At 40.5% G+C, this 25,132-nt stretch overlaps 1 protein-coding gene across 2 annotated transcripts in view; it reads left to right on the top strand.

Annotated features, from left to right (window-relative positions):
- Nucleotides 1–25,132, top strand: part of DIP2C (disco interacting protein 2 homolog C) — a 311,802-nt gene that overhangs the window by 210,427 nt on the left and 76,243 nt on the right. For both annotated transcript variants that reach the window (XM_058800262.1, XM_058800269.1), the window contains 9 exons: nucleotides 4,733–4,824; nucleotides 9,182–9,292; nucleotides 19,127–19,250; nucleotides 19,849–19,958; nucleotides 21,305–21,407; nucleotides 21,781–21,845; nucleotides 23,630–23,723; nucleotides 23,841–23,960; nucleotides 24,803–24,917. In XM_058800262.1, the coding sequence (XP_058656245.1) occupies nucleotides 4,733–4,824; nucleotides 9,182–9,292; nucleotides 19,127–19,250; nucleotides 19,849–19,958; nucleotides 21,305–21,407; nucleotides 21,781–21,845; nucleotides 23,630–23,723; nucleotides 23,841–23,960; nucleotides 24,803–24,917 (934 nt within the window). The remainder of the gene's footprint in view (nucleotides 1–4,732; nucleotides 4,825–9,181; nucleotides 9,293–19,126; nucleotides 19,251–19,848; nucleotides 19,959–21,304; nucleotides 21,408–21,780; nucleotides 21,846–23,629; nucleotides 23,724–23,840; nucleotides 23,961–24,802; nucleotides 24,918–25,132) is intronic.

Raw genomic sequence — 25,132 nt, 5'->3', positions numbered from 1 at the left:
TTTGGCAGCCTCGCAGTTGCTGTGCACGGAGATTGGTAAGCACCCCCTGGTTTGGCTTTGTTGAGTTAGTGCTGTGTGGTTCTGAAAAGTGTCCTGAAGACAATCAGGAAATTCACTGTGGTTTGTTTTCTGAGTTTTCTCCCTGATACAGCTTTTCTATTAAAACCCTCTTTACATTCAACACAAACATTTAGTCTTTTTACAGATTTGGAAAGGAAGAGGAAGGGGATTTACCTCAGTGTCATGTGAAAAATATCTAATTTTTGTTAACAGATCCCTTTTTGTGTGGTTTTTAACACTTTGTGGTTTCCTTTACCTTCATACTGTGTTGCTTAACCAGATGGGACTGGGTATTAACTCCCTTCACTTGCTAAATTTTATTGCCATCTGAGTAGAGCTAAAAAAAAAAGAAGATGACTGATTACAAAACATATCATTGCTGATGTAGAGTTTATATTGCTCAACTAAATCAAAAGCCCCGTGGCAGGAGGAAAAGGCCTGGCTCCCCATGGGTACTAAGAGTGTTTGTCACAGCTGCCAGAAGGCAAGATGCCTTCTCCATCCTGTCCTTCCCAGCATTTCTGCATATGTGATGTCTGCCAGATATGGCTCACATTCAGAGGCAGAGGGGTGCTTGCTGTTACTCACTGGACAGTGGGAAGTGTGTGAAGGACCTGAACGGCCTCCCTGCAGCAGTGTGCTGCTAGGGCATGGCAGTCTGGCAGCAGCACTCTGGCAGAGTGACAGAAGTGGCTCAGTGAAAATCTTTAGAGGAAGATTTATTTCAGTAAATAAGCAATTAGAAGTCAGGCAATCATAGATGGACAGAAAAGCTCTGTTTCTTACCATCTCATGGAGTTATACAAGATTTTGGAAAGGAGCAGCGCAATTAGCAGCTCAGTGGGAGGTAGGAGCAAGGTAATAAATTGTAGTAGCAACAAGGTGTGCATCAACTGCCTGTTGTTGGGGTTTTGCTTTCCAAAATTAGCTAGGGGAACTCTACCAGTCTGCTTTGTATGGGAAATGGTTTTGTGACCTGAAAACGGAGGGGTAATTTGTGTTCCTAAACATCCAGTGCCCGATGTTACCCACAATATGTGTGTGTGACTGGCGGTGCCAGCCCTGGGTCTGCAGGGCCTGGGCCCCTTCCAGAGGGAGCCCCTGTGCCTTAAACACCATGGGACACTTCTGTAGATGACATGACAATCCTTCATTTTTTAAATGCATGAAAAGAGCTGTTAAGGTTTGTCTAGTGAGATCAGGGTCTGACAGGCACAAATCCTGTGCTGGTGTGGTGGGTAGGAATGTTGTTTGCAAGGACCCTGCTGCAGTGGGGATGGGGACAAGAGTGCCAGGAGCAGGAGGGCTCACAGGGTGTGGTGTTTATAGCAGGGAAGCAGCAGAGCAGCTCCAGGCTCCAGCACTGTGCTGTGCTGCAGAAAGGGCTGAGGCATGTGGCACAGCTGGGAAAGAGGAGCTCTGGCACTGAGCTGGGACACGGGCTGCTCCGCTCACCACCAAGTGAAGCTGTTGCTTGAGTTTCCTACATCCTCCCCGCTGTCTCCAAGCCAGCTCAGAAGATTAATGGCAGTGTGTCTGTCCAAGGAGGGCTGGTGCTTCACTGAACTTGGGCTGAGGACAATGGGATGTGTCCCTGGCGGCCCAACCAGATTTCCTCTGGAGCCCGTGGAACGAAGCGATTTATCCTGCATGGGGATGGGCCCTGAGCCCCAGCCCAGGGTGACAGCCTTGGCTGGAGCACAGCTGGCCCCTCAGCAGGCCTCCCACTCCCACAGCACAGATGTGGCACTGCCTGCAGGTCACAGCAAGGTCATAGCATCGGGATTTGTGCAGAGGTTTTAGCAATCAGCTTTTTTCCCAGCAGCGTCTAATCCCTCAAGTTTGCAAAGGAAGAGTTGCTCTGAATTGCAGCCTAGGCAGAACCAAGGAAGGAAACACTTCAAAGATTTCCTTCTGTATAACATCTTCTGTTTCTCAGAGCTGTTATCCTGCAGACATGGAGTCCTTTGTGTTTCTCTTGGTGTCAGGCTGGGGAGGGCAAACAGCCAAGGTGACAAAACAGACCCACGGCTCAGTCCACGTCTGGTCAGGAGTTTGTGCCCATCCAGAAGCCACTGATCTGGCCTTGATCATCCATACATCCCTAGCTCCAGCCTCTGGGTAACTGCTCCTTTTGTGGCCCTTTTTAGTTTAGTTTTTGGAACACAGCTATATACCCTGCTAGAGAAATTACGGAGTTCCCGTTGAACAATTCAGTTCAGGATCTGCCTGGACTTTGCTCTGCTGGCTCACCAGAGTGCCTGGGGGTCCCTGCCTGCCCCTGGCAGCCAACTGGGGCAGCAGCTGAGGGAGGCAGAGCCTGCAAGGCTTGGGCATTATAGAGCTTGTAGGATCTTTGTGTTCCAGCCCCTTCCCAGCTGAATGCAAGCAAGCTGCTTCACTCCAGTTTGCCACAGTTTCATACTCAGAGGCATGTGTGCCTCAGATACTTAACACAGGTTGGTATCACACCAGTAAATAGAGAAGGAAAGGGCTGTAGTGACAGAAAATTCAAGTCTTTTCTGGCCTCTAGAAAATATTGTGGCCATTTTTGTGCAGTTCAAAGTGTATTCAAACAGAAAGGTGAGGAATTAGGAAGGCAGTCTTATATTATCTGTGTCTTAGAAGATGAAATAAAATTTTGACAGTAAAAGAACATAATGACAAAATGTGTTTAAACTTATTTAAAACTCTACTAGAAACCACTCCTTTAAATTTTGTTAGACTTTGAGAGAGCTTAATTTTGGCATTTATCCAAGACTCTAAGGAGGAAATTATTGTATTGCATACCTGGGCACCTCTGAAAGAATGCATCTAAATACTGTAATATGATTAGCCCTTAGATTTTTAAAGAAAATATTTGATGGTACATTTGATAGATGAAAAATTAGTATGAATGTGTCACAAATGTAAATTCAAGACCTGTTACAGCTTTAATCTTTAGAGCTCAGACATAACTTTTCACAGCAGCTCCTTCAATGTTCACTTCAAGTTTAAAAGTGTTTTGTGTAAAGATGGTTCTCTTTTGCAATTCAGAACTTTTTCCAGGCTTTTGATTTCCATTCTGCAATATTCTGTATCATTACTAATTGCTCTTTTAACTTTGTTGCCACTGAAGCTTTAATCTTGAGTAACTTAAGTAAAAAGACTATTTCCTTTTTTAAGGCCTCCTTTTTTTTATCCCACTCACTTGTCAAGTTCAAGTGTTAACTGTAGCAGCAGGGAGGATTTCAAAGACTTTCTTTCCATCAAATGCAGGTAGTTCTGTGAGAGTTAATCCTGCAGACATGCTCCTGTGTCTGTGCTGTTCCCAGAATTGTGTTCCTTTCTGAGCAGCAAGACAGTTCACCATGCAAATACTGGAATAATTCTAATAAATTAAAAACTTTGCAAAGCATAGTTTAATGATACTATATTACTGTTTTCATAAGAAATAATTGCATTTAGCACTTTCTCCATAACAAGCAGCAGTGACCCTTCCAATTTTCCTTCAGTGGGAAAAAATAGAAAATCTGGCCTTCTCATCTTACTTTCTATTTACATCGGATTTGCACTTGAAAATGATTCAGTAGTATTGCATTTTATAACCAGGATGTGGAGGTTCTTTTTATAGCAACTGCTTGGCTTAGTTATAAATAGCAATAGTGCATGTTTGGGGCCTGAACTGCTGAACTCCATAGGTAATCCTTTGTCAGAACCTATTATCATTTCAGTCATTGCTGGGCATGAATTAAAGATTTGTTGCTGTCAGAATGAATAGTGCTTAAAGGCAGTACCTGGGGCCAGCCAGGCACAAGGGCTGCTGAACTTGGTGCTGTTCACATGGAAGTAACAAGGTCTCTAAACAATGGGCATGTGGAAGAGCAAAGATGCCAGTCACTTGAAGGATTAATGAAAGGCTTGTAATGTGGGCAAAGAGGTCTTGGGGTGAGAACTTTTCTGTATTGAATATTGGGGTGGGGATTTGATAAGGATTAGATAAGAGTGGTGCTGGAAAGGTGAAGAAGGGGAGGAGAGACGCAGTAAGGAGGGGTAACTGGGGCAAGTGAAATGAAGGAGAGAAGGGAGGGTATGGGAGCAGGTGAGAAGGAAAAACCAAGTTAAATGGAAGGATGCCCAGCTATATGGATGTGCTAAGGTTCAGAGGGTCCCTGCTGCTTCAGTGTGCCCATTTTCTGTTTGTTGGGGTTTTCTTTTCTTTGCCTCTGCTTCTTGGGACTCCTTTCCTTTTTCCTTGGTGGGAGAATTGCTGTGCTCAAAACAGAACATCACCCTCGAGGTCAGTCTGTGCTGAAATGTGCTGTGTCCACCTTGGACAGCTAAGGTGGCAGGGTGATGTCTGGACTTGATGATGTACCAGCCCCTTCTAACAGTTAATTTCAGAGTCAAGATCCAGTTTTCTCCAAAGTAAAACACTTCTGCCATAAAGAAAGCTATTCTCACTTTTATTTTTGTTTTTAAAGTGCTGCTGTCTTGAAAAAAAGAAGTTCAAAGAAAATTTCTGATAAGTATTTAAGTATTTCCAGTAGTCCCAGTAGTGGTGTCATATTTAGTTGGAAAACTAATATAAATGTTCCTACTGTGTGGTTTTGACTTCTCAGGTATTCTTTCTCATTAATAACCTTAAAACATAAGAATTTTTATATTAATTTTGAAAATTTTGTGTTAATAGGCAAACTTTGGACCAGAAGTATGAAGGTTGCTTACAATATACTACATAAATTAGGCACAAAACAAGAACCAATGGTACGACCTGGAGACAGGGTGAGTATCTCAATGATTATTTGTAATAGTTCAAATGCAAATATTGACAAAGAGAGAATGAGATATTTGGGGTGCTCAGAGGAAATTAGTGAAGTGAAATAATGGGATGTGGGACAGGGTGAAATCTGCTCTTTCCTCCCTAAGACTGATCATTCAGACAGATGTTTTGAACTGCATGTTAAATAACCTGAGCTGGTACCCCCTGAACTTGAAGTTGTGGCAACATCAACAATAAACATTCCCATGGAAAGTGATTTTTGGACATTGAACAATAGTCTGTTTAGCAAAAGCTTGCTTATGGAGCCTGGAGGTGTCATGTGGATAAAAAACTGACTTACTAATGACTTTGTAGTTGTTGAGTTGGTAGAAACAAGAGAAGCGTTGTGGAGGACAAAGACAAGCAAAGTCAGCACATTTTGGCAGCCAGTTGAATAAATAAGTGACACTGACTGGTAACAGAGAGAATATTTCCATTCCTGTTCTGCCTCTGATGCAGCTACTGCTAGAGGCTGAATCTAAGTAGAGGGATAAAGAGAGCAAGAGTTGCAGAGATAGCACTTGAAGGTGTTAAATGAAGACCAGAACGTCCTATGATTTTGCTAACAATGTACTTACAACCCTACCCCTTTGACTGCCAAGGCTGGCTTAGCCTGCTGCTCATTTTGTCTGCCAGAGTGTGCATAGAAAATTCCACAGGTCCCATTCCAGTTTGGATCTAAGCCATGGAATGGATATTCCAGAACAAATTTGTCAGAAATGCAAATTTTAGTCCTGCCCTAGTGCTTACAGTTGTGAGTGTGGGATTAAGTTTCCCCCTGCAGTGTCTGATAGCAATTCTCAAACTCTTGGTTCACTTGATCCTCTTGTGCCACATGTGAGAAACATGTCTGCTTGCATTACACATGTCTTAGGGCTTCAAAAATTAAAGCATGCATTAATGCTTCCCAGAAGGAAAAAAAGAGGGAAAAAAACCCAAAAGTGACAGTCCTTCCTGTGTTTCTTTTCGAAATAAATCATAAAGAAATTAAGTGAAGAATCTCTAGATCCTTAATCTAAATTACTTCCTACAATGGCATTCAGCCAGGACTAGGATCTGAAGACTCTCTTTTACTTACAAGTGTGTCTCTAAGCAACAGCAGAAGCAGCAAGTTATTCAAGTGTACACATCAAAACAGTCCACCCAGAAATCTCCAAAAGGATAAAGTTCACCTACAGGCAATGTGCATCTCTCCTTATTTACTGTGTGCTGCCTGCCCAGCTTCATAGTCATTTTCTGCAGCAGTCACTGGCATCTCCTAACGTTAAGAAAGGATTTGTGGATAGTTCAGGCTGAAAACTGGAAGTTTAGCTAGCACAGGACATGTAAGGAACAAATTGCAGCTCATCTAAAATAAGTCAGCCTAGATTAGAGTGAAACAAATGTTTGTAGCTGAGTGCTGAAAGCATATGCTTTGTGTTGTAGAAACCTCTTGCCTGTGTAACAGGAACGTGATCATTTGAGGCAACTTCACATTGAAGATGAGGTGTTACAGCACTTCTGATGCTCTAGGCTGTGATTCTGGCTCTTACACCCCTGTTGTAATAACAAAAAAGCTTTCTGACCTCTTTGAAGATGACTTTATTCTATGTAATGTGTGTTGTGTGACAACACTTAAAGGCAGTTTTAAATACTAAATGAAATACAGGCACATATTTCTGGTCTTTTCCAAATGAGAATGTATTTGTTTCCTTATTTTGATATGTATAAAATAGTTTATATTTTCTCTTTAAAAACAACTTCTGTCAATGCAATCTGTTTTTCGTGACTACCATTATCGCACCTTTTAGGTTCTTTGTCTGAGCCAAGAAGTAAATGAACTTGCCTGCATCTCCTTCCTTGTTTCTGGTATTATATGTGGCAAAGTGCATTTGCCTTCTATAGTAACTTCAGAAATTTAACCTTGCATCACCCCAGACAGCTGCCTGGAAATTAATCTCGCTCTCTGAAATATCTACTAGCTAACCGGATTCTCATCTGCTAATATACACTGTATGATTTTGTTCCTTCAGCCCTTTTTGCTTTTACACACATTATTTATTTATTTGTTACAAGTCTGTTAGTGATTAATGTTTTTTGGAGAGGAAGTTAATGCCTCATTCCCACTGGACTTCAGTGAGATTTTTTTCACCTCTGTCAGCTCCTTTTCAAAGATTCCCAGCCAAACCTTCACTGCCTTTATGTAAGCAAAGACCAATGCAAAACCTAAGAACCCTCAAAGTATATTTTGGGATCTTTCAGATGTTTGCTGGGCTCAGCAATCTCTACCATTCCCCCATGCACCTGGCAAAATCCCTGTATTTCCATTTGCATATAGTAAGATCTGCACAGCCATCTCCAGCACTTGGAATGTTTAATGTACAAGTATCCAGATAAAGTAGCAATGAAGAATTATGAGAATAAAGTCTTCATCCTAAAAACCAGAGATATTTTTGTCCCACTTGGACAAGGCTGGTTAGATTTCTTCTAGTTTGAAGAAATCAAGTTGATGTATGGAAGATGTCTACTTTTGAAGCCTTGTGAAAATTCTGGGAGCACTTACAGTCTCCAGTAACTGAAGCTTGGAGCATACGTGGAAACATCATGATTTTACTTCAAGGAAACTCCAGTGGATGTTTGTGGCAGTAGCAGTTGTCAGTCTCTCTGTGTCACAGAGATTGAAGGCACTTGGGACAGTAGTTCATGTTTGGACTCAAGTGTTTATTATTTCTTATCAGTAAAACAGTCTCACAACCATAAGTTCGACAGCTTTTCATTAGAAGGCACAAAATGGCCAACAATCTCTTCTTACAAGGTCTTTTAAGACTAAACTATCCAATTAAGAACTGACACCTAGATTATTTTCCCTTTTAACCCAATAACTGATCCCAAAGAGCTGCAATGGGGACTTTTCTGCCCAATTACAAAATGCCACCCAAACGCAAGAAGAAGAAGGAAGAAGGAGCATGAAGAAAAAACCCAGGACATCACCCTGTGCCCTCCATCTTGCTTCCATCCACAACATACTAAAAATCCCAAAACCTAAATTTCTCACCAAGTGATACACCTACGCTACTCTGTATAATCTATTTCACACTTTTGTGGATTCTGGTCTATCTTGAAGCCCAGGAAACTTTCTCCATGAATGAGGGTCAAAGTCAGTGCTACCCTGGGGGTCAGGGCACTCCAGAGCAGACAGAGAAATATTCCTGGTGCCCTGGGTTTCCACAGATGTTGAAACAGTCAAAAGTCAAGAGCTGCTAAGTAGTTTCAGCAAATGGCAAGGTTCTGTGATAATACACCCTTGTCCTGTGTGTGAGCCCAGGGGAAAGAGGTTTGGAGTAATTTGCCATGCCTTTGCATGCCACTGCAGTGGAGTGTGCAGGAGTGACCAGCTGTGTTACAGCTGTTTAGGAGTGAGCTGGGAATGCCCATCTGACTGAACTGAAATAAAACCACAGAGGGGATCCAGCCACTAAGGCCATTCCCCAGTGAGAGCAATCCTGTTCCTGCCCTTGCCAGGAGAGCTGTGGGCTCTCTGAAGTGGCTGGATCCTCAGCAAGGCTGTGACCCCTCCCTTCTCCTTTCCCTTTGCCTGTGCAGGATCTCAGGCATTGTCCTGCCTCAGGCAGGGCCTGCAGGGTTAAGCTGCACAGCTCAGACCCACTGAGCATTCTGGTGATCTGTGATTGGTTTTGGCATTCTTGTATCTAAACAATTCCCCTGCCCTAGCCCTGAAGCTGTTAAGTTCAACAAATCCACACCTAGGTTGGAATGTGATATGGGCAGCTCTGGATGTGACGTTTGCTTCTAGGTACCAGTTTTTGTGTGTACACAGCACACAGAAACTTCACACTGGGACAGCAGAACAGTCCTGGAACAAAACTGTTGTATGAGGCAAAGTGTAGTGAAACAAAACAGTGTGTTAATGATTGGCATAGTGACATCCTAAGTCTGGATAATTTGATTTGGTCTCATGTACACTTCAGTTTCAGTAACTTCAAGCAAATTATTACATTAGAATCTAAAATCCTTCTAATTCCATTTACTTAGGTTATTTAACACTGGTAAAGCAATCAGTTAATTCAGAACCAGATGAAAGGTGTTGTCAATGTAGAAAACAATGCAGCATGAAAGTATTTAACTACATCCTAAGTGAAAATAGTAATGAAAAGAATATTTATCAGAATAAATTCCTCATTCATCTGTTATTAGAGATTTGAATAGCTGTCTTAGAAGTGCTCCAGTATCATCTGCATCCAAAAGGAAGCCTGCAAACTCCAATTACCATGATCTGACACCTAGGATAAAACATTTTTAATGTAAATTTCTCTCTTTCAGGTAACCCTGGTGTTTCCTAACAATGATCCTGCTGCTTTCATGGTGGCATTTTATGGCTGCCTGCTTGCAGAAGTTGTCCCCGTCCCTATTGAAGTGCCACTTACAAGAAAGGTGAGGAACTGACTTTCTTCTCTTTACTCCATTTTAGCACTTACATCAGAATAAATCACAACTGAACATAGCTTCTGAGTACATTTTTGTGGTTAGCTCGCTCTGAATCTGAGGACACCAAGATAGTGCTGTGTGGTGAATTATATATAGTTCCTTCTGTTTTGTGATAGAAAATCTGAAGATGTGCTTGCAGTTTCAGCAAATGCAGCTCTGCATGGAAAATGAGAGGAAAAATTTTCAAGAGAACAGCTTTGCCAGTCATAGATGGATTACCTTTGTTGCCTTTTAAAGCCTTCTGGTGTTGGCCACTGACAAAGAATCATTGGCAACAACTGCTGATTTTCCACCTGTCCCTGCAACCCAAGCTATGTTATAATGCCACTGGTGCTGTGTGTGCTACTTCAAAGCTGTTCTGGAAATGCCTTCTCCTGTGTCTGTGTGTGCATGTGTGTCCCAAAGCTTCTGTCACCATGGTCACCTCTGCCAAGGGTGGCACTTGAACAAGTTCAGCTCCGGAGTTCTTGCCACACAACAAGTGTGTGAACAACATACATTCATAGAGAAAACTGACCACTGCTAATCAAAGGCATTTCACATCCAGTGTTGGTTCAAAGGTACAACCACATATCCCAGAGAAGTGTTAGGAGACAGCTAGACCAGTTCCAGCTGGAAGGACAGTCTAGGGGCACTGAGGAGTGGAGGTGAACCTCAGCTGGGTCACTTAGATAGGTTCTGCAGAATCTGAGGATGTGTGCCTTGAAGGCTGTAAAAACAGCAAAATGTATTTATTAATTACAAGGGTTGTTTTTGGTCATATCCCCTTAATTTGCCATGTCTGGCTGCCCCCATATACCCCTTGTATAATTGCTCTTTTATTAGCTAGCACTAATAATGGCTTAGTTTAATTATTTGGTCTGGACTTGTTCACACAAAGAGAACAAGTTCACACTTGTTCTCTAATCTTAACAAGTTTTCTTTTTAAAGTTAATTGTTTTGGGAAATGTTGACTGAAGCCATGAGGTGCCAAGCAAAGGCCTGAGCAAATGTGTTGCATTGGTCAGATTTTCAATATTTCCATTGACAAGGGCTTTTCTTTGAAATGTTCCAGTGTTAGGGTACTGTGGAGCAGAAGCTCAAATCTTTGTTTTGTGGACAGAAGGAAGGACCAAGGGAAAGAGGAGACAGGACGTGCTCCAGATTAAACTGTCTGAGACTGGAGGAAGGAGGCAGGAGAGCTGGAAAGGCCATGCAGGGGGAATGGATGGGATCTCAGCCCCCATGCCTGCTTTGGGGAGGAGGGTTATGCTGTTTCATTTGTAAAATTGTTTGTAAAAAAACATTTGGGAGCATTGAGAGGTGGACAGGGCTGTAGAATGAGGATGGTGATTTTAGTGGAAATGTTTGCATTGGGCTGTCATTGTGCCCTCACATCTGAGGGCAGTGTATTTAGTCTGAGGCAGTTGCATAACATGGTGCATTATTTTGATAAAAACCAGAGATTTTATATGCATCAACAAAATAAGGCCAGCAGAATATGTACATTTTAAGATCTTACAGAGTGCTCAAATGGGTAAATCTGCTTTCATTCCATGAAAAAATAAAGAAGCAACATGGTTTTGAGGGTTAAAAAAATCTAATGTCTTTCTCTGTTACTATTCTCTGAGGTCTAATGACATTTTAAAGCACATAGATAGGTGTAAATTTGATTTATTTTGGAACATCTGATACCACATCCATGCAGTAAACTATAAAATCCAGCTGTCCAAGTAAATACTCTGTGTCAAATGAATAACTTACCCTAATTTGGCTGCACCTCTTGGGTGTTTTTTTTTTAATATGTATCTATATATGGATATATAAATATACACTTACACATGTGTGTATATATATGTTTATATAAAGGAATATCTACAGACTCAGACTGTTTATCTTTTGCCACAGTGTTTAAATATCAAATTAATAACACAATAACAGAGATGTCAGTTAAAAAAGCAACATGATCCATACTCTATAAATAAAGCTATGCAATCTCACAGCATATACTATTTCAAATATCTTTGCATTTGTTTATATGGAAAGGCAACTGGAGTGGAAACAATGAGATGAAAATCATGTTCTGAGTGGTCCCAGAAGGAATACCTCTGCCTGGTCAAATGGCAGTGGATTGCTCCTGGCATCCATGGGAAGATGTCATTCCTGTCATCACACAATGGCCTAAGCTGTTATTTTCTGCTTTCCCATTATTTGTTCTCTGCTCTGCATGCTTCAGTACATTCTGGCAGTGGACATCTTTTGGGTTGCTTTCTGGAAGACAGAGAAGTGAACTAGCAAATAGACCAGCAATTAAATTTTATATTATACTATAGGCTTACAGAAAAATAAGCTGATACGAGATGAGCTATTTCAGGTAGTTATATTAGCAGCCATTTTTAATATTTAAAGTTGGTACTAGCAGCTTTAATACTGCTCTACATTTTCATAAAGAAGAGTGTTTCACAGCTCTGTGCAAAATTTTGTCCCTGGCAATTTAAAACTGAGCAGTAGTTTTTGCAGCCAGGTAGACTTTTGCCTTACAGATTGCTCTGCAGACATCTTTGCCCACATGGAAGTAGCAGCTTTTGCTTTACCAGCATATAGATTTTGTGTGTATTCTCTTTTTTATTTTTAGTATAACTGTTATTTTTTAAGATTTTGACAGGATATTTTCCCAGTTCACTGTTAGGTGAAGGTCCATCTTGCCTTGCTCTTTCCTTCTGCATCCCACCATTAAGTTGACAGAGTACCTGGAGTACTCCCAAGACTTCAGGGCATGTGTGACCTGGCATCTGGGATGGATTGTATGAACATCCAGCAGCCATGCAGCATTTTCCATTTTTATTCCCAGAAAGCTTCCTAGTGTTTGGCAAAGAAAAATTGGAAATTTGAATTCCTGCAGCATGGTTTTGGTCTTTAGATTTGGGACATCCGATCTAAAATTAAGAACAAAAATCCCAAACCAACTCTTCATTCTAAAAGCAGCAGCCAGGGGTTCTGCAGTCGTTGTAACATAGAACAAGCAGAATTTTTATTTCTCCTCCTTTCCCTGAATTTGGTACCATTGCAATGCCTTTATCATCAACACTTCACAAAATTGTTAGAGCTAATCCTCATCCCTTCATTTATAGGTTCTGTTCTCTCAGAATGGTGTGCCTCTCTCAAAATTTGCTTCTGTTTCCCAAACATTAGCAAACAATGTGTCCTATACAGCATCTCTTCCTTCAGAACTGCCACTCATGTTAATCTTGTGAGTTGCAAACTATGTCATAGAATGTGCTGTCAAAGTAGATGAGATGGGAGTTTCAACATGTTGAGTTCTAGTTCAAACAGCGATTTACTATGTCCCTCATGAAAAGATTTTAAAATAAGGTTTTGATTTCTTTTTCTTTATATTTTTTAGGTCAATGTTTTTTTCCATTTGATTGGCGCCGTGAAAAATATTGTTATTCTGCTCTGATACAGTCAGGGGAGCTAATCAGTTTTAATCTAAAAATAACATTTTTGTCCTCCAAGCACATTCTCAGTTATGCTCAGTCACATGCTGTGAACATAGGAAGAAATCTATCCCTCACAGATCTTCATGGCCTCCTTATCACAGGCAGAATTTGTAGCAGGGTGTGTGTGACATGAAAGCATGTAAAAATTAATTTCTCACTCAAAATGCTATTTTCTAGCCTATTAGATTTAATGCTATGTGTGCTTCCAGCAGGCATTTCTGTACTTTTCCAGATGCTGGCTGTCACAGTGTGATTGGAAGAATTGTGTATTGTCATAGGAAATCTGGAGAGACCCACTCCAGGACACTTGAGGTTTTTTTAAAGGATGCTTCATACAGTGTATGCTTCATAGAGGTGTTTTTGAGGAGCTCTTTTTATTCAATCCTGAAAAGTTATGAAAGCTTTAACAGTAGCCAGGGAGGTATATCTCCTCCAAGACAGTGAAATTGTCCCAGTCATATCTTTCTTTGAAAGAATTCTAGTCCAAAGGAAATACACCTTGACATCTTTCCTAGTGTTTCAGGGCTCGAGATAAAATGAGCTTTTCTTTCTCTCAGCTTTACTCATTGTAGGGCTGTAGTGTGCCAGACACACTGGAGCTCTCCATGCTTTTGAACAGCTTTTGACAAAGCATCTCTTTCTCCCCTGCATTTAAAATATGTACAAAATGTTTCATATATTCCTTTCAGTGGTATAGACTTCCAGTCCCCCCAAAGAATGTAAATTCCTGAGCCCCCTGTGCAAAGTGCTGGGCCCTGCAAGCCCTGTGCCTGTCCATGCCTCTTCATACCCTTCAGCAGTGGAGCACCAGGAAGTCCTTGCTCAGTTGGCCACAGTGAATCTTAGATCCTTTGAAGCCTGTGTTTCCTTGTTATATTTTCAACTTCAGGAAATGGTAATTTCCTGGAGAGAGTATCGTATTTCATGCAGTGTTTGCTGCCAAAATAACCATTGTCTTGCTTTTATTAAGATTTTTGGATGTTAAGATGCTCACAGTTGCAGATTTCACATGCAAATTTCAGGCAGATATTAAAGCTGTTGTCTGAGGAGACAGTTAATTTCTTCAATTTAAAGCTGGGTATGAAGATTGTGTGTTTAATTTTTATCAAGGTCTTCGTGTTTTTTTAAAAAAAGGTTTCCTTGATGCCTTTTTTGGCTCAGAACTGGTGATGTTTGGCCTTTACATCTGATCATTGCCTGTTTGTTCTTTACCAGCAAATTTTTGTTAGGGTAAGGGCACTGGAGCTCAAATAAGCATTGTAACAGAAAACAAGATTAGTTCAGTCTGTGATGCTCCACCACATAATTCTCATTTTGAAAGCGGTCTGGGATTTGCAAGTGAACAGAAGTAACCTTTATCAGGCCAACCTTTGCAAAGGCTGTCTCTTCCTTCCTTATTAGATAAGGACATGCACTCTCACTCACGGAGGCAGGATCATAACTGGTTTCCTTCACACAGATACTCTCACAAAGCATTAGAGAAATAACATTAACAGCATGCTGAAATGCAACCACACGTGGGATTTTTTTATCCTGACAATGAATTATCACTCTGCAGCAGGAAGAAGACAGTTTGCCTCCAAGTACTGGTGAAAACCTTTAGGGAACCTTTAATAAAAGTCTTTAGAGGACTTTGAATGGCTGCCTACAGCAGAGAGGATTTCTGGGTTGCTTCATCTGAAAGATTGATCTCTCTAGGTGTGTGCAGACACAGTCTAAAGCTATGCACACCTCAATTTTCATACCCCAGCAAGTGCTGTGCCTTCAAGAAATGTAAAGTGACAGTTCCAAAGTCAGCAATTGGTCTCAAACTCCATGCTACAATACATGTTACTTCAGACTGTGATTTGTGGAGAGTTTGACAATGAGCATCTCTGGCAAGTCTCTCCCTGTCTGCAGCTGGGACTGCATTCAGTTGTTTCACTTGGTCTCCCTGAGGTTTCTCCTACCTCAACTTTAGCAAAATAAAGTGTTTATGGCAAGTGGGGAGTTGCCAAGTAGCAGATAACCAAAACAGCAAGTAGCACTTGTAACAAACCATGTGCCCTGAAAATCTATTCCCTTCACAGGCAGGAGATTGACTGTACTTAGAGGGGAAGAGGATTTGGAGGTTTTGGCAGAATATTATTTGGTTGTGTCTCTTTGCAACTTACAAACATTGCAACCATTCATTTCACTTTGCCCAAAAGGCAGGCCAATAGTTTGTCAAATCTGTAATAATCATTGCCCTTAAATTCAGTAGCCAATTTTGTGGCACACATGTAAGCTTTGACAGCCTCCATGAAAGGATTGCACTTTTAGCTCCAACTTCATTTTTCAAACACAAGTTTTGCCCAAGGTCCTCACTGTTCTGAGCCTGTCATGCTGAGGTATGGGGAAAAGCAAAGAGTTGTGTTTACATGGTTGAGTGTGTGAGGAACATTGTGGTGTGTCTATGGGATGTAAAAAGGTTTCAGGGATGTGGGATGTATAAAGGCTTCCACCTCCTGGCTGTCAGTCCAGTGTCCCAGCACCACCTGAGTAGTTAGAAACAAGTTCTTCTGTGGGGGACCAGTTATCACAGAAGAACCTATGTGGGGCAAGGGATGTCAACCCCTTCTTCATGTCTCTGTTCTCTGCAGTAGTTTTAGATTCTGGGTCAGGATGGAACCACCAGAAACAGGCAGAAGGTGAGGATAACTACTTATGAGGTGTGGGAGACTGAGACTGAAGGTGGAATTGACGGACAACAAGTAGGAGACTTCCTAGGAGAAAGCTTCATTTCTTCCTAGGAGAAAGGTTCATTTCTTCCTAGGAGAAAGGTTCATTGGGTTCATATTGCAAAATCCTCAGCTGGAGTTCCTGTGGCCCTTGAGAAGAGTGTCTTTCACAGCATCTCTGCTTCAGCATCTTGATTTGCCTTTGCCTTGCAAGGCAGGATTTATTGTGGCCACCAAAGCATGGTGAGGGATTTGAAAGTCTGTGAAACACACTGCCCATGCCTGGTGAAATTCTTCCCATCTCCTGGGGCAGCGTTACATCACATGATAATTTAGTCGTGTTTTCTTTACAGTTGAAAGGATATCTGTTCAGAGAAGAATAGGGTAAAGATTTTAATGCTGTTTGAGGTGGACTGTGCTGATGTAAAGCAGTGTGCTATTACAAACTGTTACATGTGCATAGATTGTACTAAGAAATCTATGTATGTGTGTGAACTGCTACAAATGAATAATTAATATTTATGTGGACATCCTCTAAGGCAGTCGATAGGGCACCAAGGGGAAGAGTAGGCATTCTTTCTTTTGTTATCTAAAAACCTCTACACTGTTAATACAAGTTTATTTTTTCTATTCTGTTCTTTTGCTGGGAGAAGAATTTGGCAGGTGATTTCTTAGCTGATGCATCCCCCAGGGCCATGGTATACTGATGCTTGAGGATCCACATTTTCTACTGGTTTCCTTATGTTAGATTTCTTAATGGAATATGTTAGGTTAATTTCTGTTTACAAAGTTCAGCATTAAATGGAATTTCATTGCTTGAGAATTGGCATTTTCTTGATATAGTGGTGAAACAATTTGTAGCAGTCTTTTATAGGATTATATAATTTATATATAATTTATATATAATTTTATAGGATTAAATAATTTATACAATTACAACAACATTGTAATTTAAAATTGAGATCAATGTCATTGCTGTATTCAATTATAAAATTTATAAAATTAAATTTTTTAGTTGGTAGTTAGAAATGCATACATATATTAGTTAGCATTTATTAGATTAAATTTAATGGGAAATTGTGAGCAATGGTAGTGTGAATCTGATATTTTAAGGAACTCATGACCTCCCTTTATAGATGATAGAGTAGCAGGTCTCAGAGGCTGTGTTGGCCAAGGAGTGGTGTTCTCCATGGAGCACTCCAGCCTTCCTCTTCCTGCCATTCCTTCTGAGGGACCCTCAGGAGAGCCTTCCCTCCTGCAGTGTTCAGGAGGGAAGATGCTTCCTTCAGTGTTTCCTTCCTCTGGACAGACTCCAAGAGTGGAGACAGGTCTCATCCTCATGTGGAACCAGGATTAGATCTTGCCAAGTGCTTGGCCCATGGGTTTGGCAACAGGGACGTGGAGCAGCTGACACGAGAGTCAGTGAGGACAGTGATTAATGCTGGACGAAGCCCATGAAGTCCTGGAAGCCCCCCTGGTGCAGGTGTGGTGGGGCAAACAACATGCTCCCCAAAGTGTTGGCCACAGAGACACCAATATTATTCTCTGTTCACAGAATACTCTCATTGTCTTTGATATGGGCAAAGATGATACACAAGCTTAAGTTTAAAAAGCTCTGCTGAAAAAATGCCTTTTAGTTTTTTTTCCTGGTTTTATAAACATTCTGGCTATAGTAAACAAAAGCAAATACAAAAATTCTGGATAGGAGGAGTTATATAGCATAGACTATGACAGATCAGTTAATTGTCTCACATTGCTTGTTCAGCTATCAAAGTTCTGATAATTGTTGCCATATACATATTTTGAGGTGGTATGGAAAAATAAGCTTTTGCTTTTCCTTTGTTCTCATTTCTTCTCCATTTTAGATGGTTTTATTTGACTACATAAAAATTGCATTAAGAATTAGTCAGGCTCTGGGGCTTTCTTTCCATCATACAATTTTGCTTTGAATAAATCAATAGATTAAATCAAGATTAATGTTCCATATTTCTGGTTGTTTCCATTGTTGAGTGTGCTTTATAGTTGATTTGAAAGATTGTTTAATTTGATCTTTTGAATCTCTTTAGGTGGTTTTCAGTAGAAAAATTCTGTGTAGAAAGGGTCAATATTTCTATGTGCATTTACATGTAGGGCTTTGCTCAGTTGAAGAGCTTGTTGGAGAGATGTAAAGTTCATAAAAGAGTAATGACAAGGCACTATACATAAAGCAGATGTAATGCTGTAGAAGCACAACATCTCCTCAAGAGCAACTATGGCCTAGACTGGGAAATCATTACATGACTTCTTAATCTCACTGCTTCTATCCCCTTGATGAAAGTAAAATGTAATGAGCTTACTCTAATGGGCACTTGGCTGTATGTGGTGCTCCTGAAATGTGCCTGTAACTGCTCAATGAAATGGTTATTGACAAATCAGGTTAGATCAGCATAAACAGGGAAAGCCCCACCACTCTACACCCATCATAACATCTTAATGGTTGAAAGCTTTCTCCAGGTGGAAGCATCTGTAATCCATATTATTTCCTAGAATTATCACAAAATCACAGAACGTTTGAGGTTGGCAGAAATGTGTGGAGGTGACCTAGCCCAGCTTCCCTGCTCAAACAGGGTGCCCAGGACTATATCCACGGTAGCTTTTGGATATCTCCAAGTATGGAAACTCTACAACCTCTATGGGTGCTTTGTGGCAGTCATCCTCCCAGTAAAAAGGCATTTCCTGATTGTCAGAGGGAACCTCCTCTGTTTTGGTTTGTGTCCATTGCCTCTGGTCCTGTCTCTGGGCAAAGAAAGAAAAGAACCTGGCTCCATCTCCTGCACAGCCTCCCTTCAGGTGTTTGTGCACATTGACTGGATCCCTCCCTAAGCATTCTTTTCTCAAGGCTGAGCAGTCCCAGCTCTCACTCTTCCCTCAAAGGAGAGATGCTCCAGTCCCTTAATTATCATAGTGGCCCTTTGCTGACTCTCTCCAGTAGCTCTGTGTCCTCCTGGAAGCCCAGAAGTGGTGCCAGCCCTGGGGATGTGCCTCAGTGGTGCTGGGGGGGAGGATGCCCTCCCTCAGCCTGCTGGCAGTGCTCTGCCTCACATACCTCAGGATTCCATTTGCCTTCCTGTGCACACTGCTGGTTCACACTCAGCTTGCTGCCCACCAGGACCCCCAGGCTCTTCACAAAAAGCTGTTCTCCAGACCATTCTGGGACAGGGGTTTGTTCCTCCACAGGTGCAGGACTTTGGATTTGCCTTTGGTGAACTTTATGAGGGCCCTGTCTGGCAATTTCTCCAGGGGTCCCTCTGGATGGAATAACCCTCTGTCAGATCAGGCATTCCTCCCAGCCACTTGCTATTTCTGAAGAGATGCAAGAGCAGATGCCATCTGATGGCTTCCACTGTAAATTTATGATTTATGCTGCTACAGACAAGAGGATACCTAGCTTGTGGAATTCCTTTGTCAATGTACAGATGAGTTTTGACAGTCACCTAAAAGGAAATCAATTTAAAGCAAAGAGACCTCAAGATAATTTTCCTCTCAAGATAATGTGCCCAAGAACAAAAGTGCTTTCAGCCTGTAATCACTTCTAATCAATTCTGTATTTTGTCATCTCTTAGGATGCAGGAAGTCAACAAATAGGCTTTTTGCTTGGAAGCTGTGGAGTTACTGTGGCCTTGACCAGCGATGCATGCCATAAAGGACTGCCTAAGAGCCCCACAGGGGAGATACCACAGTTTAAAGGTAACCTAGCCCTAGTTTATCATGGCTCTCACTGGTCATTTACTACAACAAACTGCTCTTGTTTAGTGGCTGTGGGTGAGGGTCAGGCTGTGGTGAAACCCTTGCCACAGGAGCAGCTGGGACACTGCTGTCCTGGTGTGTCACTGTGGCTGTGCCAGCTTCATAGATGGAGGGCAGCATCAGTGCTCCCAGTCCAGTCCTCTGCTGGCTCAGCCAGGCTGCTGAGATCACCTGTAACCACAAAAATTCAACCAGCAGACTTAGGACTGTAGTAGATGAGAAGTGTGCATAGGATTCACTCTTTCAGTGAGGTGTAGGGACAGTAACTTCTGATGGGGAGTGTTAATGAAACTGCTGGGGCCCAAAAACAGCTTGAACTGCCCAGCCATTCCCTCAAGGACTGGTTAAAAACACCTCAGTAGCTGTGTTAGAAAAGCAGATTTGCAAAATCTTTCCCATACTACACTGAGATTCAAAGGAAGCAATGTTTAGGTAAGGGTGACCAAACTTTTCAAGAATAAAACTCTGGCAGGGAAGGCTTTTGTCTTGTCTTATCCAACAGAAACTCAATGAAAGCTGGCTTTTGTTTGTACCTCAGGCTGGCCAAAGCTGCTGTGGTTTGTCACTGAGTCTAAACACCTCTCCAAGCCACCTCGTGACTGGTTCCCACACATCAAGGATGCCAACAATGACACAGCTTACATTGAGGTGAGTTAATGAAGATGCATCTTCTCCTCAAATCATTACATGTGGCACTCTGGATTAGGTAAACATCATTATTCATTCAGGAGTCACAGAAGCAAAGAACATCCTGCTTTAGCTTGTTAATAAGTAATGTTTTTTTAATAAATTCAACCAATACTGATTTCAGAAAAGTCAATGGAATGTTAAATTGTTTTCTGGGTGTTTCTAACATTAACATTTTTATGTGGCTGCTGCAGTGTTATATTACATTTGCCTTGAGCAATCTTGGTTCTGTTCAGTGTGGGCTTGCCCACTAGCCTTGAATGGACAGATGACAAAGTTCTCAGTGAAGCTTCACTTCTCATATCCCAATCTTCAGGCTCTTTGAAAAAGAAAGAATTTCTTGTTCAAACACTTGCCTGTCACTTACTGCTTTATGAGTCACACTCCCAACAACAGAACAGCATCAGGAAGGCAAAGTTAGCAATGCTGCGGAATTTAATTTTCCTCCTTTTTTTTTTCCCCATAATTTTCTCTCCCTTCTACATAGACTCAAATGCTTGGAATTCAGTTGTGGTAATATTGAATTTAAATTATTCTTCAAGGGACTAAGTGCAAGTGAATGGAGCAAAGGTGTTTCCTGTCTTTGTGCAATCAGGACACTGGCCTAGAGAAGCAGAGATGTCTTCACTCTCAATCTTGCTGATTATCTTCATCATGGAGAAAGACAAGTGTTTAATTTATTATCTGCCCCTGACAGTTCTGAGACACTTACATAAAGTTACAAAAATTATTTCAATAATCACCAATGGCCTCCCACCTCTTTTCTGCTGCTTTTTCATGAGTCTCACATTCTCCTGATCAAAGAGCTTGTGTCTTTCAGGCTGTATACTTATAGATTATTATCACAGCACCCAGCAAGGATTCTGCAGTCAGCTCTTATCACATGCCTTATAAAAGGCAGAAGGGAGAAGCTGGGGTTTAGTGGTTGGCCTATAAAATCTAACATGTAAACACTGAACAGACTGAACTAGGTTATTCTCTGCTAAATCTAGCCAGTCCATTAGTCACTGACATGATCAGAATTGTTAGAGTTATGTTTCCATAATGCTTGTTTTGAAACAACACATGAATTTCAGATACCAAAACTGGGAATCTTCAGTCAAAAGAGAAAGCCTAGCTGAAAAAAAAAATTGCCTTTTAAACAAAAAAAATGCCTCCAAAACTCCCCAGTACTGCTGCCTTCTTAAAATAGAGTCATTGGATGTGTCCATCATTCATCTGCAGAGGAAACACTTTAAACATTGCTATTAAATAATGGAATTATGGCAATTCTTTCACACTGACTTTCCTTGCTTATTTCTTTTTAGTACAAAACATGTAAAGATGGAAGTGTGCTTGGGGTAACTGTGACAAGGATTGCACTGCTGACACACTGCCAAGCTCTGACCCAGGCATGTGGATACACAGAAGGTATGGAGTGTGCTCATCATCCTTAAAACATGTGTTCATCATCACTGTACATCATCCTTAAAATCAAGTGGGGATTGTCATTTATTTTTCATATATATTATGTTTTAAACAGCTCAGTGCCAAAAGCTTCTAGATTTAAAAACATGATTTTTTTTTCATTTGTTTCAGGAAATATGTTCATGTTTAAAATATCTATAGGAGAGGTACAAAAAATGTCTTAACCAATATAAATCCTGCAGTGGAGATTTACTTTGAAAGTTGACATTTGAGGTCATCAGTCATGTTATATTGAAGCTTCCTTCCTTTGAGTGGGTTTGCCTTGGGTCAATGCCATGTTCTAAAAAATAAATTCTGCTTTGTTTTTGTTGGACAGCTGAAACAATTGTGAATGTACTAGATTTCAAGAAGGATGTTGGTTTATGGCATGGAATTCTTACAGTAAGTATGTTTTTTATTCTCTCTGAGTATTTGAAAATAAACTAACCTAATATGCTTAGTGCTGTCACAAACTGGGATGTCCTACAGTTTCTTCTAATACAATTTTTTCTGCTTTGAAAGCAAAAGAAATGTCATTTAAACCCATGATCTTTTCCTAGTGCATTTGCCTGTAATGAGCATGGTAAAGATGTCAGTGTATTTCTATGTATCATGCCAAGTACTGTGATCCCATTCTTATCCTGTTATCTCACCAATACGTGATTTTGAGATCAAACTTTATAGCAGAAACAAATCAAATTAGTACTTTCCCCTGTAGGGATATGATCCAGTGGCACAGTTCTATTGCCCCTGACTAGCTTCCCTGTCAGAACACCCACCAAAAGATGTTTTTGCTAACATTAGGTATTCCCAGTACTTTAAATTCCATTAATTTTCTACTTGATGTTGGAATGTCTTCCTCAATTGACATGGGAGACAATTGACATATTTTGGAGGATTGCTCTTAAGGTGCTGTTGCAATCAGTGACTGACAAATTGTTTACTATTCACTGATCATTTTAAGAACAGATGTCAAGTCTTGAAGGGTCATTGTTTAGGGGTCCCATGATTTTGGGGGTCCCCAGGATTCCCAGTGATCTGATATGTTTTTACCATGCAGTGTTACTCTGTTCTCACTATCAAAGTGCAGCAATAACATTTCTGAATCAGAAATGATTAGGCTTAACACCCATAAGTATCTCATGTTAAAAACCATCTTTATCACTGGCTGAAAGCAAATGTCTAATAGAGCTGTCCTGTGCCTTCCTTTGCCATTTATCTTGTTCTGAACTTCATTTTTTTTCAGTACTTGCCTGTTTTTCTGTACCTATGCTTGTGCCAGACTGAAAGGATAACTATCTTTTGCAGCTCTCCAAGTGTTTAGATGACTAATCCACTGGGACACTTAACCTTTCTTAAACCTAGGTTTTCCAAAACAAATACTGTATTTAACCTGAGCCACTATGAGGGGAAGCGTGTTGCCCTGAGGAGATATTTCTAAATGCTAACAGAAGTAAAGCAGCAGCTCATTTACAGGATGTGTATTTGACACTGGGAAAACACTGATGCAATTGATGGGCTCAGACTGAGAGATCAGCTGTGGGTTTGTCATTGGTTTCACTCAGCTGAATTTTCTAAACTTCCTGGAACTTTTCATGACCTTGTTGAAAATACTGGAATTAGCTCACCTGGAGAGAGACTAAAATCTCCTTCATTAATTTTCTTTTAAAATGAATTGATTTCTGCTTAGTCTAGGATTTCAATTTCTTTGTTTCCTGTCTTTTAAATAGTTTGTGCTCCACTACCATTGGTAGCTTTTAGTCTTCCCAGAGATGGATTCCCAAAGACAGATGTCTTGCTGCTTTTGTCCTTTTTAGTACAGTGTTCATATATATGGCAGTTTATCAGGCTTAGGGATAATATTTAACTACATAGCAAACATGTAGACATTCTTCACCCATTTTTTAATTTTTTTTTTTCTATTTAGAGTGAACCTCTTTGAGTATGAATAGAAAGAATATGTTTTTTTTCAGTACTGCATAAAAGTTACAATCTGATTAGTATAAATCCTTAATCCTTAATTAAAGCATTGGAAAATGGGTGTCTGTTTTATCTTCATGTTGGTAGCTAGATAGGAAAAGATGAATGCCAGAACAAAGTGATTTGCATAGATGCCCCTGCCCATAACACAATATGAGTAGTTGCCACATTTTTTGTATCAAACCCTTTTATCTTTTTGATTTCAGAGTGTCATGAACATGATGCATGTCATCAGTATTCCATACTCCTTAATGAAAGTGAATCCTCTCTCATGGATACAAAAAGTCTGTCAATACAAAGGTAAGGAACAAGAATACACAAAACTTTGCTTGATAGTCAAAATCAAAAGTGCAAATTGAAAACCCAGCTGCCTAGCTCTTCTATGGTGTGTTAGTAATTTTCTCATTGCTGTTGCAGCAAAAGTGGCCTGTGTGAAGTCCAGAGACATGCACTGGGCCTTGGTGGCACACCGGGACCAGAGGGACATCAACCTGTCCTCGCTGCGGATGCTGATAGTGGCTGATGGAGCCAACCCATGTAAGCTCTGCTGCTGCATGCAGGACACAGCAGAAAGGGGGTTCTTCTCTCTTGCACTTACAGCTTCAATTTTCACCCCTCTTAGCTCTTTATGCAGTTTGTCTACTACAAACAGTGTGACATTTGTGGAAAAAGTAATCTATCTGGGATTCTTTTCAAAGTATATTTTTCTTTAGCTCATCCTGGGACAAACTTGATATTCCATATAATGTAAGTCGCAGTAAATCTAGTTTTGTTTAACATCACAGTCATTTATAAAGACTGAACCTATAAAAGTTAAAGCAATGAAGACCTTAAGCTATAGAAAGGATCAGAACATTTCCTCTGAACAACAGTTCTCAGCTGCAGAAGTAACTGAGAATTTTAGGGGAACACTTAAGCTACTCTAAAGAAAGACATCTGAATAATTTCATGGCAATTAACAGCATGAGCTGTTTCTCTGTATTATTTAAGATACCAGCATAGAGGTGTTCTGCTTGTTTGTAGTAGTTTGTTTGGAATTTATGAATTAAATCCTTTCTTTCCCTTATCCTAAAAAAGAACACTGCAATGAAATTGATACTGTAAATCTAGCAGTAATGGCTTTTCTGTGTAAGCATAATGTAAAGATTTCATGTTTAAAAATTAGTCTGTATTCCCTGTACACATATACACAACTGCTTATACATACATACATATATAGTTGTAGCAGCTATGATGTATTTCCCAGTGAACAAGGATCCTTCTAAAATTATTTTTCCTGAAAAGCCGATATATTAAACAGTAAATTTGCAGGTTGAATAACATCACTTCAGAAATCAAATTAGTTTTCTCTCTGATTATATTTTTTTCCTTTACCCCAGGGTCCATTTCTTCCTGTGATGCATTTCTCAATGTCTTCCAAAGTAAAGGTCTAAGGCAGGAGGTCATTTGTCCCTGTGCTAGTTCACCAGAAGCTCTCACTGTGGCTATACGAAGGTATGTGTTACACCAGTGAAAACAGACCCACTGAATGTGTATATCTGGTAATTTGAAAAAAAAAAAAAATATTAATCTGCATATTTAAGTTCTGTATGATATTCATAGTTTGCAATGTGTTTATGTCCAAGGAAGACATACAAGAATAATTTTTAGAGTAATGATTTAACTTCAGAATGCTTTATGGCTCCCATTGCTGTAATTTTATCTCATTT

The sequence above is a fragment of the Ammospiza caudacuta genome, chromosome 1, assembly GCF_027887145.1.
Source record: "Ammospiza caudacuta isolate bAmmCau1 chromosome 1, bAmmCau1.pri, whole genome shotgun sequence".
NCBI classification, from domain to species: domain Eukaryota; kingdom Metazoa; phylum Chordata; class Aves; order Passeriformes; family Passerellidae; genus Ammospiza; species Ammospiza caudacuta.
The sequence above is the reverse complement of the archived record's forward strand: the minus strand, read 5'-3'. Positions and strand labels throughout refer to the sequence as shown.